The 16,235-nt window shown below is 47.4% G+C and overlaps 1 protein-coding gene across 2 annotated transcripts in view; it reads left to right on the top strand.

The window, feature by feature from the left end:
• ap2a1 (adaptor related protein complex 2 subunit alpha 1) overlaps window positions 1-16,235 on the top strand; it is a 61,885-nt gene that overhangs the window by 22,910 nt on the left and 22,740 nt on the right. Inside the window, exons 7-15 of one of the 2 annotated variants that reach the window (XM_080522383.1) lie at window positions 801-969; window positions 2,328-2,465; window positions 3,685-3,867; window positions 4,476-4,573; window positions 4,734-4,965; window positions 10,471-10,659; window positions 12,203-12,357; window positions 13,644-13,715; window positions 15,929-16,011. In XM_080522383.1, the coding sequence (XP_080378509.1) occupies window positions 801-969; window positions 2,328-2,465; window positions 3,685-3,867; window positions 4,476-4,573; window positions 4,734-4,965; window positions 10,471-10,659; window positions 12,203-12,357; window positions 13,644-13,715; window positions 15,929-16,011 (1,319 nt within the window). The remainder of the gene's footprint in view (window positions 1-800; window positions 970-2,327; window positions 2,466-3,684; window positions 3,868-4,475; window positions 4,574-4,733; window positions 4,966-10,470; window positions 10,660-12,202; window positions 12,358-13,643; window positions 13,716-15,928; window positions 16,012-16,235) is intronic. The other variant, XM_080522384.1, reaches the window with a different exon arrangement.

Raw genomic sequence — 16,235 nt, forward strand, 5'->3', positions numbered from 1 at the left:
GTATGAGGAGGATGTATCGGGGGGGATACACACCTGTGGACTATTTTTCACCTTAGTGTCACAAATTAAACTATCACTATAGATAGACTAAATTGGACTAAAATGATGGACACCGACTGAATAACTGAGGGGGGAAGACAGGCTGTAAATTGTCAATCCCATCTGGCAACCGCTTATTATCGCTGTTTGTTCATCGCATAGGCTAGCCTACACATTAATAATAAAATAAAATAAATAGCCTATATATTCGTCTTTTTTTAATAAAGAAGGAATCAGAATATGTGACAATTTTAATTTTAGCAAATTGTATTCAAATTGTTGAAGAGGGAATTATTTTCACCGGACATTATGACCGAAGAGGTTTAAATATGTCGGACTTCAACAGATTTTACCGGACAAAGACCGGTAATTACCGGTTAACGGAAACCCAGAATGGAATAACACAGTATCCTCATCAGTGGAAAAAAAAAGGGACTGCGTGTGTCATCTAGTTGTGTAGTGATGTGTTTTTAGCATGTTCATATTCTTATCAGCGTGTTGTGATGTGCTTAACGTGCAGAGCAGCTAACATGATGCAGCTAACGATGTTCTTTGCTAGCTAGCTAGCTATCTAGCGTGTTGGAGCACAGTCAAGGTTGCCAATTATTTCATGTTACAGGCCTATGTATCATTGAAGTGATGCTCCCCCCCCCCCCCTCATTAAATTCCAAATGTTTTCTTGTCATTCTTGCTTGCTGTCTGTCTCCCTCTCCCACACTGTCCCCCCCCCCCCCCCACCCCACATCTCTCTCCGTTCCCAGCGAGCCCAACCTGCTGGTGAGAGCGTGCAACCAGCTGGGCCAGTTCCTGCAGCACAGGGAGACTAACCTGCGCTACCTGGCTCTGGAGAGCATGTGTACGCTGGCCAGCTCCGAGTTCTCCCACGAGGCCGTCAAGACGCACATCGAGACGGTCATCAACGCCCTGAAGGTCTGCGCCCCTCCCCCACGCCCAGGCTGACTGACCACGACACACACGCGCAGAAACGCACACACAGAAACGCGCTATTTGCGAACGAATACATTCACGTCAAATCCACACACTTCGGGTACTGTATACACACACACGTCTGCTCGTATACCTGAGACACACACACTCAAACGCACGCCGATGTGGACAGACACCTTTAGGCCTACTCAACACTGTCCTCAGCACACACTGATATACAGACTCAACACTGTCCTCAGCACACACTGATATACAGACTCAACACTGTCCTCAGCACACACTGATATACAGACTCAACACTGTCCTCAGCACACACTGATATACAGACTCAACACTGTCCTCAGCACACACTGATATACAGACTCAACACTGTCCTCAGCACACACTGATATACAGACTCAACACTGTCCTCAGCACACACTGATATACAGACTCAACACTGTCCTCAGCACACACTGATATACAGACTCAACACTGTCCTCAGCACACACTGATATACAGACTCAACACTGTCCTCAGCACACACTGATATACAGACTCAACACTGTCCTCAGCACACACTGATATACAGACTCAACACTGTCCTGACCTCACACTGATATACAGACTCAACACTGTCCTCAGCACACACTGATATACAGACTCAACACTGTCCTCAGCACACACTGATATACAGACTCAACACTGTCCTGACCTCACACTGATATACAGACTCAACACTGTCCTCAGCACACACTGATATACAGACTCAACACTGTCCTGACCTCACACTGATATACAGACTCAACACTGTCCTCAGCACACACTGATATACAGACTCAACACTGTCCTCAGCACACACTGATATACAGACTCAACACTGTCCTCAGCACACACTGATATACAGACTCAACACTGTCCTGACCTCACACTGATATACAGACTCAACACTGTCCTGACCTCACACTGATATACAGACTCAACACTGTCCTCAGCACACACTGATATACAGACTCAACACTGTCCTGACCTCACACTGATATACAGACTCAACACTGTCTTCAGCACACACTGATATACAGACTCAACACTGTCCTCAGCACACACTGATATACAGACTCAACACTGTCCTCAGCACACACTGATATACAGACTCAACACTGTCCTCAGCACACACTGATATACAGACTCAACACTGTCCTGACCTCACACTGATATACAGACTCAACACTGTCCTGAGCACACACTTCGCTTCGCTTCAGTCAATCGGAATTCACTCCTTCTCTTCTATCTCTCTCTCTCTGCATTTCTTCTTCCCTCTCTCCCCCTATCTCATCTCTCCCTCTTATCCCCCCCCCCAGACTGAGAGGGATGTGAGTGTCCGTCAGAGGGCCGCTGACCTGCTCTACGCCATGTGTGACCGCAGCAACGCCAAGCAGATCGTAGCAGAGATGCTCAGCTACCTGGAGACGGCCGACTACTCCATCAGGGAGGAGATGGTACGCGCGTGCACGTGTGTGTGTGTGTGTGTGTGTGTGTGTGTGTGCGCGCGCGTGCGTGCGTGCGTTGTACAACAGCGGTAGGTAGCTGGTTGCCATTCAAAGTTGGTGAAGAAGACTTTCTTTTCCTTTTTTTTTTGTCATGTCATGTGTGTATAACTTTATATTTTAAAGTATAACAATAGATGTTTCATTGTGTTTTACACTGCAAAAGAAGAAGTGGTGAAAGTATTCCCCAGCAGTGGCCCACTGTCAAGCTTTTGTCTTCGCTGAGATGGTCTGTGATTGCGATCTGTGCAGAAGGAATCCGTTTTGTGGATTTGAAGTTTTGATTGCAGATGTAGACAAGTTTTCCCCTAAATCTGAGGGGGGAGAACCATTCTCCTGTTGCTTCCTCTATGCACTGGCCTCCTCTGAGGTCTAACCCCCCCCCCCCTACTGCCTCTCTCCAGGTGTTGAAGGTAGCCATCTTGTCTCTCTCAGGGGTTGAAGGTAGCCATCTTGTCTCTCTCAGGTGTTGAAGGTAGCCATCTTGTCTCTCTCAGGTGTTGAAGGTAGCCATCTTGTCTCTCCAGGTGTTGAAGGTAGCCATCTTGTCTCTCTCAGGTGTTGAAGGTAGCCATCTTGTCTCTCCAGGTGTTGAAGGTAGCCATCTTGTCTCTCTCTCTCAGGTGTTGAAGGTAGCCATCTTGTCTCTCCAGGTGTTGAAGGTAGCCATCTTGTCTCTCCAGGTGTTGAAGGTAGCCATCTTGTCTCTCCAGGTGTTGAAGGTAGCCATCTTGTCTCTCTCAGGTGTTGAAGGTAGCCATCTTGTCTCTCTCAGGTGTTGAAGGTAGCCATCTTGTCTCTCTCAGGTGTTGAAGGTAGCCATCTTGTCTCTCCAGGTGTTGAAGGTAGCCATCTTGTCTCTCCAGGTGTTGAAGGTAGCCATCTTGTCTCTCCAGGTGTTGAAGGTAGCCATCTTGTCTCTCCAGGTGTTGAAGGTAGCCATCTTGTCTCTCTCAGGTGTTGAAGGTAGCCATCTTGTCTCTCTCAGGTGTTGAAGGTAGCCATCTTGTCTCTCCAGGTGTTGAAGGTAGCCATCTTGTCTCTCCAGGTGTTGAAGGTAGCCACCTTGTCTCTCCAGGTGTTGAAGGTAGCCATCTTGTCTCTCTCAGGTGTTGAAGGTAGCCATCTTGTCTCTCTCAGGTGTTGAAGGTAGCCATCTTGTCTCTCTCAGGTGTTGAAGGTAGCCATCTTGGCTGAGAAGTACGCGGTGGACTACTCCTGGTACGTGGACACCATTCTCAACCTCATCCGCATCGCCGGGGACTACGTCAGTGAGGAGGTGTGGTACCGCGTCATCCAGATCGTCATCAACCGCGACGACGTTCAGGGCTACGCCGCCAAGACGGTCTTTGAGGTACGACCCCGGGTGTTGAGAAACGCCAATCAGGACGTGTGCTTTAAGGAACGACCCGACCAGAGAACTTTCCTGTTTTCCCTTAAAAACGTCTTTACTGTTCGGGTTATAAGGACAGGAATGAATGTTAGAATGAGTAGTTAAGTCTTAAAACGTTCAAGGTAGATTAGGTGCTACAACCTTAAACTGTGTATTTGGACAGGGACAGTCTCAAGCCGATACCCATGCAGCTTACGCTGTGCATCAGACCAACACATGGTTGGACAAGCTTTGAGGGCAAAGCACTACATTGATTTATTTTATTTTTTTCATCATCAAAAGATGATAGCGATCATTGCTTCCTCCTGGTTTTGTAGAGGTCGACAGAAACCCAAACCAGCCCAAACTGACATCTCCAGTCGTACCACAGCCTACCACTGTTGTCGTGCCCTCGAGCAAGGCACTCGCCCCCTAATTGCTCCAGGGGGTGCTGACTACAGCTGACCCTGTGCCTAGAACAAAAAAATATATATAATTGTTGTGTGTTTGTTCTGTGCGAATGACAAAAAGGCTGAATCTAATCACAATCGTCACCGTAATAACTGTGTGGTCCGGCCTCCTTCCTCTAGGCGTTGCAGGCCCCAGCGTGTCACGAGAACATGGTGAAGGTGGGCGGGTACATCCTGGGAGAGTTTGGAAACCTCATCGCCGGGGACCCGCGCTCCAGGTGGGTGGGGCCTCGCCTACAGTCGCCACGGCAACACAAGACACGCAAGTCTGACATCTGCTGTTGTTTCCCGGGCTTATTTTCTCTCTCTCTCTCTCTCTCAACCCCCCCCCATCCTTTTCCCTTTCTTTCCCCCCCCCCCCCCCCTCCTCTCTTCCAGTCCCCTGGTCCAGTTCAACCTGCTCCACTCCAAGTTCCACCTGTGTTCGGTGCCCACGCGCGCCCTGCTCCTGTCCGCCTACATCAAGTTTATCAACCTGTTCCCCGAGACCAAGGCCACCATCCAGGAGGTGCTGCGCTCTGACAGCCAGATCCGCAACTCGGACGTGGAGCTGCAGCAGCGGGCCGTGGAGTACCTGAAGCTCTCCTCCATCGCCAGCACCGACGTCCTGGTGAGGACTGACCCTCTGGTCAACACTAGGGGTGTAACGGATCACGGATAATCCGTGATCCGTACGGATCGCCCCCCCACGGTTCGGCACGCATGTGTACCGCGGATCAATTGCAAAATTTTAACAAGTAATAATATTACTTAATATATTACTTAATATCTCTTGTAAATCACAATGTAGAGTTGCCATGAAAAGATAGACGTGTAGAGTTGCGTGCTTTGTTTTACTCTAAAGCGCAATGATAGGTTGATAATGCGAAAAAAAAGAATCCGTTGTTTACTCACTACACGTGAAGCTGGGAATCCACAACAACAAGGCTGCGTTCGTAAATTCGCTCTGGAATCTGATCAGCGTTCAAGGAACGCCTCTTGTCCAATCAAATTACTTGGTCGACAACTAGGTAGCTCGACAACTTCTGATAATGAAGGCATTTTTTTCATACTGTAACGTCCCGACTTGGACAGTGGTTGAAATAATGACAGATAGCTTCTCTCATGTAATCTGTGCGTTTAATTGTAAACTATCTCATACACAACTTTCTTAGTTCACCGGAGCTCTCTCTCCCAACCGTCTCAACCACACACACAGCACCCGCCCCCCCCCCCCCCGTGACCTCCACCAATCACAGGGGTGCATTGGCACACAACACAGTAACAGTGCGAACATGAACATGAACTCAAGCATTAATGAACATTAATGAACAGGGTTGCTACAATACCATGTTCAAAATATGGGTTCACTTTATTATTTAGTTAAAAGTGGCATAAAACATGTTTATTCGTCTGGTTTAAAGAGCCCAGTGATTCACTGCTGCAACCAGGCGCCTCCCTCTTTCATATTGCACTACTTATAATTTAAGTTGAATGTGTATTTCAGTATAATATGTAATGTTTGAGTGTAGAATATGTTTTATATATATATATATATATATACAGTATATCTCAAAAGTGAGTACACCCTTTAGATTTTTGCAAATATTCTGTTATATCCTTTCAGGGGATAACATTATCCTACTGAAACTTTGATATAACTTAAAGTAGTCAGTGTGCTGCTTGAATAACAGTATAGATTTATTGTGATTAGAAAATTACTCAGTACACAGCTGTTAATGTCTAAACAGCTGGCAACAAAAGTGAGTACACCCCATAGTGAACATGTCCTAATTGTGCCCAATGATGTTGTTTTCCCGCCCTGGTGTCATGTGACTCGTTAGTGTTACAAGGATTCAGGTGTAAATGATAAGCAGGGCTGTTAAATTTGGTGTTTTGGGCACAATTCTCTCTGAATGCTGGACAACATGGCACCTCATGGCAAGGAACTCTCTGAGCGGCTGAAAAAAGGATTATTGCGCTTCACAAAGATGGCCTTGGCTATAAGAAGATTGCCAACACCCTGAAAATGAGTTGCAGCACAGTGGCTAAGATCATACAGCGGTTTTCCAGGACAGGTTCCACTCGGAACAGGCCTCGCCAGGGTCGACCAAAGAAGTTGAGTCCACGTGCTCAGCGTCATATCCAGAGGTTGGTTTCCAAAAATAGACGTGCGAGTGCTTCCAGCATTGCTGCAGAGGTTGCAGAAGTGGGATGTCAGCCTGTCAGTGCCCAGACCATACGCCGCACACTGCATCAAATCGGTTTGTATGGCCATCGCCCCAGACAGAAGCCTCTTCTGAAACCGATGCATAAGAAAGCCCGCAAACAGTTTGCTGAAGACAATGAATCCAAGAACATGAGTTACTGGAACCATGTCCTGTGGTCTGATGAGACCAAAATAAACCTGTTTGGGTCAGATGGTGTCCGGCGTGTGTGGCGGCACCCTGGTGAGGAGTACCAAGACAAATGTGTTTTGCCTACAGTCAAGCATGGTGGTGGCAGCATCATGGTCTGGGGCTGCATGAGTGCTGCCGGCACTGGGGAGCTGCATTTCATTGAGGGACACATGAATTCCAATATATACTGTGACATCCTGCAGCAGAGCATGATCCCCTCTCTTCGGAAACTGGGCCGTTTTTTAGGGCAGTTTTCCAACATGATAATGACCCTAAACACACCTCCAAGATGACAACGGCCTTGCTGAAGAAGCTGAAGGTTAAGGTGATGGACTGGCCAAGTATGTCTCCAGACCTAAACCCAATTGAGCACATGTGGGGCATCCTCAAGAGGAAGGTGGAGGAGTGCAAGGTGTCCAACATCCGTGGGCTCCGTGATGTCGTCATGGAGGAGTGGAAGAAGATTCCAGAAGCAACCTGTGCAGCTCTGGTGAATTCCATGCCCAGGAGAGTTAAAGCAGTGCTAGATAACAATGGTGGTCACACAAAATATTGACACTTTGGGCACAATTTAGACATGTTCACTATGGGGTGTACTCACTTTTGTTGCCAGCTGTTTAGACATTAACAGCTGTGTACTGAGTAATTTTCAATGGACAATAAATCTATACTGTTATTCAAGCAGCACACTGACTACTTTAAGTTATATCAAAGTTTCATTAAGATAGTCTTATCCACTGAAAGGATATGACAGAATATTTGCAAAAATCTAAAGGGTGTACTCACTTTTGAGATATAATGTATATATATTACCAGTTTTGACATCTTGAATGTTGTTGGGTTTTTTCACATAATAAAAGTGGTGTTTTTACAGAATTCAAGGAAAAAGCTGTTTTTATAAAAAATAAAAAAGGTTTGTGTTGATCCGAAAAATGATCCGATCCGTGACTCAAAAACCGTGACCCGATCCGATCCGTGAGTTAGGTGATCCGTTACACCCCGAGTCAACACTGTTACTGACCCCTCTGGTCATCATTGTTACTGACCCCTCTGGTCATCATTGTTACTGACCCTCACTCTGGTCAACACTGTTACTGACCCCTCTGGTCAACACTGTTACTGACCCCTCTGGTCAACACTGTTACTGACCCCTCTGGTCAACACTGTTACTGACCCCTCTGGTCAGCACTGTTACTGACCCCTCTGGTCAGCACTGTTACTGACCCCTCTGGTCAGCACTGTTACTGACCCCTCTGGTCAACACTGTTACTGACCCCTCTGGTCAACACTGTTACTGACCCTCTGGTCAACACTGTTACTAACCCCTCTGGTCAACCCTGTTACTGACCCTCACTCTGGTCAGCACTGTTACTGACCCCTCTGGTCAACACTGTTACTGACCCCTCTGGTCAACACTGTTACTGACCCTCTGGTCAACACTGTTACTGACCCCTCTGGTCAACACTGTTACTGACCCTCTGGTCATCATTGTTACTGACCCCTCTGGTCAACACTGTTACTGACCTTCACTCTGGTCAACACTGTTACTGACCCCTCTGGTCAACACTGTTACTGACCCTCACTCTGGTCAACACTGTTACTGACCTTCACTCTGGTCAACACTGTTACTGACCCTCACTCTGGTCAACACTGTTACTGACCCTCACTCTGGTCAACCCTGTTACTGACCCTCTGGTCAACACTGTTACTGACCCTCACTCTGGTCAACACTGTTACTGACCCTCACTCTGGTCAACCCTGTTACTGACCCTCTGGTCATCATTGTTACTGACCCCTCTGGTCAACCCTGTTACTGACCCTCTGGTCAACACTGTTACTGACCCTCACTCTGGTCAACCCTGTTACTGACTCCTCTGGTCAACACTGTTACTGACCCTCACTCTGGTCAACCCTGTTACTGACTCCTCTGGTCAACACTGTTACTGACCCTCACTCTGGTCAACACTGTTACTGACCCCTCTGGTCAACACTGTTACTGACCCTCTGGCCAACACTGTTACTACAGTCATAGCTTGGTCATCACTGGTGTAATTCCAGTGATGGCCCATAAAGTTAAGTTCGGTAAAGTTTCCGGGGCATCGACCTTCTTTACAAAGTAGGTGACTTAAGAAGGCAGGTTGAGGAGTGAGGAGAATGTGGCTCACTGTTTCCTCGGGCCAGAGGCAGATGGTTTGAGTTTCAGAATGAATAATAGGTAGAATGAATAATAGGTAGAATGAAGCTTTGGCGGCCGTCACAGGAGGATTTGGGGAGTGATGAAAGGCTAGGTCGTCAGGACGGTCACCTCTCCTCGATTTCCTCTCAGCTGCTCAAAGGCCTTTTCTACAGGCTCGCAGGGATTCAGACAGCCATGGAGGAGAGGATCTGGCTGGCCTAGAGGAGAGTGGACAGTAGATAGAAGGGAGAAGGATTCAGGTCAACAGCCCCTGATCATACTCCAAACCACAATTAGTGCCGTAACCATCACCATTCACTCCACACCTGAACCACAGTCACAACTGATTCTGTCAACTGGATTTCTGGAATCAGTAAATAGTATTATAATCAGGGGTGCACATAACTGGTGCGCCAGTGCGCATGCGTCGCCAAAATGCATGCTGCGCGGCAGATCAGCCGCATGAGGGCGCTTTTGCGCACCAAAAAATAAAAAAATTAAAAATCAATTTGATCACAAAAAAAACATCCTCTACCATGGTTGAAATTGAGGACAGTGATAATTTACAGCAGTCAAGAGAGCAGTGATGATGACGATTAAGCTTGTAGTATAAATAAATGCTTAGGCTGTAACTTTTTGTTGAAAAGTTGATTTCAGTGTTTACAGAACAGAGCAGTGCTTAAAGAGATCAGTTGATTTCATTGTGTTTAAAGGAGTCTGACAGACTTTCATGCTTAAAGAGCAGTCATTTGATTTTGCATTTGTTTCTTTTGTTTTGCACACAATCATTTGTTCGTTCATCTTTATTTATGAATAAATGTCATTTTGCTAATATAAGTTATCCATGTATCCCTTTTTCATCCATCCTGTGGGACGGGTCGTGACTCGCGAGCTCGGGGAGCACCAAGCAGCATCCCTAGGTGCTCCTCTGAGCACTGGCCCCAAAAAGTTATGTGCACCCCTGATTATAATCTCTCTCTCTCTCTCTCTCTCTCTCTCTCTCTCTCTCTCTCTCTCTCTCTCTCTCACACTCTCTTTCCTCTCACACACTCTCTCTCTCACACACTCTCTCGCTCTCTCTCTCACACACTCTCTCGCTCTCTCTCATGCACTCTCTCACACACACACACACACACCCACTCTCTCTCTCACACTCTCTCTCACACTCTCACACTCTCTCACACACTCTCACACACACTCTCTCTCACACTCTCTCTCACACTCTCTCACACACACTCTCACACACACACACACACACTCTCTCACACACACTCTCTCTCACACTCTCTCTCTCACACTCTCTCTCTCACACTCTCTCTCACACACACTCTCTCTCACACACTCTCTCACACACTCTCTCACACACTCTCTCACACACTCTCACACACACTCACACACACACACACACACTCTCTCACACACACACTCTCTCTCACACACACTCTCCCTCCCTCCCTCCCTCTCTCTCTCTCTCTCTCTCTCTCTCTCTCTCTCTCTCTCTCTCTCTCTCTCTCTCTCTCTCTCTCTCTCTCTCTCTCTCTCTCTCCCTCCCTCCCTCCAGGCCACAGTGCTAGAGGAGATGCCCCCCTTCCCCGAGAGGGAGTCGTCCATCCTGGCCAAGCTGAAGAAGAAGAAGGGCCCGGGGACCGTGACCGTGTCGGAGCTGGAGGACGGCAAGAGAGAGGGAGGAGAGCTGAACGGAGGGGCGGACCGGGGAGCCGACGCCTCAGGCCTGGCTGCCTCTAACGCTGTGAGTAGAGGGGACGAAGAGGCGGTCCCATTCATCTGTTACCACGTTATCTAAGGTCGCGGTTCGTTTGCGTCAATGGACCTATCGCTAAGCCACGCCCCCCTTTGAAAACTCGGACAAACAAACAACGCTTCACTGACAGTGACTGACTGACCGACCGTGACTGAATGACATTCAATAACCTACAATGGCGGGAGTTGGCAAATTTCTGATTTCTGATTTACCGCAGCAAGTGATGAGACATGTTTTTTTTAAAGATGACAAGAATATTTAGTCTAGAAGATTTAGTCTAGAAGCTTTTCACCATCAGATATTAGCGAATGTCTTTTTTTTGTTGTTATTTTTTCTGAGTGGGGCAGTCCCACTCATATTTTTCATTTTATTTGACAGATACAGTGAAGATTTAGACAGGAAGGATGGGTGAGAGAGAGAGGAGGGATGACATGCAGGATATGTCCCCGGCCAGAATCGAACCGGGGACCCTGCGGTTACATGGTCAGCGCTTAACCCACTACGCCACCTAAGCGCCCATTAGCGAGTTGTTTGTCCGAGTTTTCTGCCTGTATGGACTTTTGCTGTGATATGATTGGACAATTTCTATTTTGGGGCGTGGCTTAGCGATAGGTCCATTACAGGACACAACACAATCCTCCGAGATGGGCTCTGACCGGGGGGGGGGGGGGTAATAGCAGTTAACAGAGAAAGCCACAGAACCCAGTATCGTGAACCGTTGAGTGTTGAGTGTATCGTTCCATCCCTAATTCCATGTCCCTGTCTGTTAGTACACCTGGGGCTGAAATTCATGGTTGGATAGCTCATCAGTCGTCGATGCTAGCCCCTACCTGGGTAATGTGCAGCAGCCATTTTGTCCCCCGGAAGAGCTCTGCTTTGTCAGCGGAGAGACGTGTGGTTGTTATGCCAGTTATAAGCCAAGGATGATTTAGATTTAGACCATGACAGTGGAACCAGATATAGGCTCCGAGTCAGGAAAGAAAGTATTGGGTTGAAACATGTATTTATACCCAAGTCCTGTTTAGTATTATACTTAGGGAACTTAACACAGGACAATATACAGGGGGAGGATAGATACCTGGTGAAAGTACTGTTGATAGCTTGCAGGAAGGCAATAAGGAGGGCATGGTACAAGGTAGACCCCCTATGAAGGAGCAGTGGCTGGGCGTTGTGGAAGAGATATTTACCATGGAGCGATTCACATTTAGATTCAGGGTGCAGGAAGTAAGGTTTGAAAGGAAATGGGAGAAGTGGAGAGATTACAGAGGGGAGAGAGTTGACACCACTAGCCTTGAGGTTTGAATCGGGCAAAAAAAAATAGTTGCAATGTAAATTAATGAAAGAACCCATATGCTCTTTTTATTTATTTTTTCATTAATTCTTTTTAAATTAATTTTTTCTCATTTTTTGATGTATTTTGCTTCATTGTGTATAAAGAAACATTTGAATAAAAATGTAATTATAAATAACATGTATTTCAACTAAATGTTATGAAACCCAATATGTATGTTTGTTTGTGTCTCCCTCCCAGTCCACCCCCTCCCCCTCAGCGGATCTGCTCGGCCTCCGCTCGGCCGCTCCCGTCGGCTCGTCCGCCCCCGGCGCCGGCAGCCTATTGGTGGATGTGTTCTCAGAGGCGGGGCCCGCCGCCCCCTCCGCCGGCGTGAACGACGACGGCTTCCTGAGGTGAAAGTTAATCACCGTTACGACGGAAGTCGTCCCTCAGTAAACGTGAACCGTTTGTTAGGGCCCTCCTTTTACTATCGTCGGTGGTCGCCGTTTTCTTTTGCGAAAAATACCTACGACCTGGCGCCTAGGGCCGACCGCTTCCCGCTCTTTCTGTCGTGGTGTGGTGTCGTTTTGTGTGTTTTGTCCGTGCGTTGTTGTTGTTGCTCAGACACGTTATAGTACGATATGACATTTAGTAAAATAAAAACATAAAAACAAGGAGCCGCCTCTACCGTTACCGTGGTTTGTGAGGCCCCGCCGGTCCTTGTTCCGTCTTTCACTTTGTCTGACTCTCTCTTCTCGTTTCTCCTCTGCGTTTGTGTCTAATCTGGTCTGTTCTCTTTTTAATCTTGCCGTGTATGTGACTGTCTTTCTCTTTTTCTTGCTTTCTCTCTCTCTCTCTCTCTCCCTCCCTCCTTCCCCTCTCCATTTCCCCTTTCTCTGTGTTTTTGTGTGTGTGTGTGTGTGTGTGTGTGTGTGTGTGTGTGTGTGTCTGTATGCGTGTGTATTTGTGTGTTCGCGCGCTTGGTCTGGCTGCGTGTGCTTGATTTGTCTGTCTGTCTGTCTGTCTGTCTGTCTCTCGTTCCCCCCGATTGTGATTGGACATTGGCAGAGATCTGGAACCTTCCACCGAGACCTCTGACTCCCTATTGGTTGAGGGTCCTGGTGACTCGGAGTAAGGGGCCAGTAGTAGACGCCACAGCGTGGACCGCAATACTTGGCCACAAAATGGCCGACAGTACCTCAGTCATGTGTTGCACCCAGACACACATGAACACTTGTTCAGAAGCCCTATGGAGGCGGAAACATCAGTCAGCAGCATATAGTCACTTGTATATGTAGAATATCTGGCGTGGGTTGTTGGTTTATGGAATTGTATGGTAAATGTCCAGTTTCTTTGTTTTTCGAAACACAAAAAATGTACCACGCTTTTGTTAGTCAGCTTATACGTCACTCTGTTCTTGGTAATGCTGTCATTTTTTTTTTTCTTCAGCGGGAATCTTGAAATGCTTGTATTAACCACCTCTGCTTTGTTTTCCTTCCCCGATTATTTTTTTTCTTCCATTTTTTCTTTCTTTCTCACGCCTCACTGCTTCGGCCTCCCTCAAAAACCTCTCCGTCACTTTTCTATATCTGTCCATTTTTCGGTTCCTCTCTCTTTTCTTCCATCACTATCCACACTTTCCTCCCCAACCCCCCCCCCCCCCCCCCATCCCTCCTTCTTCTTTCCTACGGTCTCTCAGCTCTGCTCCCCCCTCTGTGACTTCTGAGGACGCTGCCCCTCCTCTGCCTGAGTCAGAGGAGCTTCTGAACAAGTAAGAGCCCAACCTGCCCACCCCACCCCAACGCTCCCTGCTTAGCTCTGTTTTGAGGGGGGGTCGTCTATCACTCTTGAGCCAAAAGGTATAATAACAATGCACTGCCCTGACACATTCTATTCTCTTCTTAACCTGAGCGGTTTGTGTCCATTGAGTGTTTTTGTGGTACCACAACAGTGTTACCACATACATCCACCATGTTGTCATGATACGGTTGCAGGTTGCAGGTATCAGCTTTCTACTCTCACACTTTCGGTAATACGATATTCCATTAAGCCGACGCTCCGCTGATGCTGGTATCACGGTGTCGTCTGGTGCACCGGAACCTTACTGGACCACCAGATAAAACTAGCACCGCTGTCTTTGTGTGTCCGGGCTGTGTCCATCCCAAAGAGTGTGTTTGTTCCGAGCTCTTATAGTGCATGTTTCTTTCCAACAAGTCATCCTAAAGCAACTCGCCTAAAGCTGCAGGTGTGTCCTCTAAGGCTGTATATGCGTGGCAGCAATGATTTCCTTTCGGCCCCAGAAACATCGCTTCATTAGCCGTCCCTGACCTCCTGGCACTAAGGTTAAGTCAGATGCACCCAATTTTGTCGCACCGCCGAATTCGATTCCATTGTTTTCAATGAGCCAATGCACACGGCGTGCGATGCGATTTTATCGCACGACAACATTCGATTCTCCATTCACACCAATTGAAATAATAAAAATAATTGAGATTCGAATGTTGTCGTGCGGCAAAATCCCACGCCGTGTGCATTGGCCTTTAGTCTTAGGACCGATCATGTTTGGATCGCAGTACACTGCAGTACACGGTTCTTATGTTTCCCGGCGTTAGATATTCTCACCGTGAACTTTGTGAGAAACAAAGAAGTGGTCGTAACGACCTTCGCCTTCGTTATTCTTTAACATCGTCGGTTGTACTGTCGACACCAGGCTCATCTTGGCCTCTCTAACCACCGTAGTAGGTTAGGTAGCCTCTCTAACTACCGTAGTAGGTTAGGTAGTAAGTTAGGTAGTAGGTTAGGTAGTAGGTTAGGTAGTAGGTTAGGTAGTAGGTTAGGTAGGAGGTTAGGTAGGAGGTTAGGTAGTAGGTTAGGTAGGAGGTTAGGTAGGAGGTTAGGTAGTAGGTTAGGTAGTAGGTTAGGTAGTAGGTTAGGTAGGAGGTTAGGTAGTAGGTTAGGTAGTAGGTTAGGTAGTAGGTTAGGTAGTAGGTTAGGTAGGAGGTTAGGTAGGAGGTTAGGTAGTAGGTTAGGTAGTAGGTTAGGTAGGAGGTTAGGTAGGAGGTTAGGTAGTAGGTTAGGTAGTAGGTTAGGTAGGAGGTTAGGTAGTAGGTTAGGTAGGAGGTTAGGTAGGAGGTTAGGTAGTAGGTTAGGTAGTAGGTTAGGTAGTAGGTTAGGTAGTAGGTTAGGTAGGAGGTGAGGTAGCCCATATCAACATGCTGCCCAGTGACACGGCGAAACCAAAGGCGCTCGCTCAAATCTAACGGAAACTATGAAAAACTGAAACTGTCCCCCTTTCTCCAAAAAGAAAACCTCAAACAAAACAAAACCTCAAAAGTGTTCCAAACAGCTGTCTGTCCGATTACTTTAGAAAACCAAACCGGCAACGTTCGCGAACCCATATGTAACCGTTTTCCGACGACTTTTAAGAACAACACATACATCTGCTGCCCCTCATGTTGGGCTCAAACGTCTTGAACCGGGATAATACTTTAGGTCTTACCTTAAAACCCCTTTGCGTAGCACAACTGCAGACAAGTCCAATACTTCAGAGCCGATCCAGTTCCTTTAGGATTCCGACCCTCTCTTCCGGGACACACTGCTGCCGTTTCAAATGAAATAAACACGTCTGAAAGCCAAGGTGCAGGACAGGTGCACACCTGCAACCGATCGGATCCCGGAGGTCAGAATTAACAGTGGTCAGCAGTCGGCTGACGAACACAATGTTTCAAGGAGAAGTGATGTTGGGATAGGATGAAAATGCTGTCTCTCCCTCCTCCTCCTCATTCTCATTCCCTATCCCTTATTCTCTCCTCCTCCTCCTCCCTCCCTATCCCTCGGTCCCCTCCTCCTCCTCCTCCTCCTCCTCCTCCTGCTCCTCCTCCTCTTCTTCCACCTCCTCACTCCTTATCCCTCGGTCCCCTCCACCTCCTCCTCCTCACTCCCTGTCCCTCGGTCCCCTCCTCCTCCTCCTCCTCCTCCTCCCAGGTTTGTATGTAAGAACAACGGCGTGCTGTTCGAGAACCAGCTGCTTCAGATCGGGATCAAGTCAGAGTACCGCCAGAACCTGGGTGAGTTGTGTGTCGTACATAAGGATGTCAAATACAATAAAAGAAGAGAAACAAATGTAAGAAATAAATACATAACACATTTAGTAACACGGTCTTAATCCCCTCACACAAGTGAGGTTCTATCTCCTAAACCCGAAATGTAGGTTCCACTTGCCTTAATAAAATGCTTTAAGGACTTTGAACCACTGATAGGGCTTTCACACCGGCAAAGAACCGTGCTGGTT

Source organism: Nansenia antarctica (assembly GCF_963989245.1).
Source record: "Nansenia antarctica genome assembly, chromosome: 2".
Lineage (NCBI taxonomy): Eukaryota > Metazoa > Chordata > Actinopteri > Argentiniformes > Microstomatidae > Nansenia > Nansenia antarctica.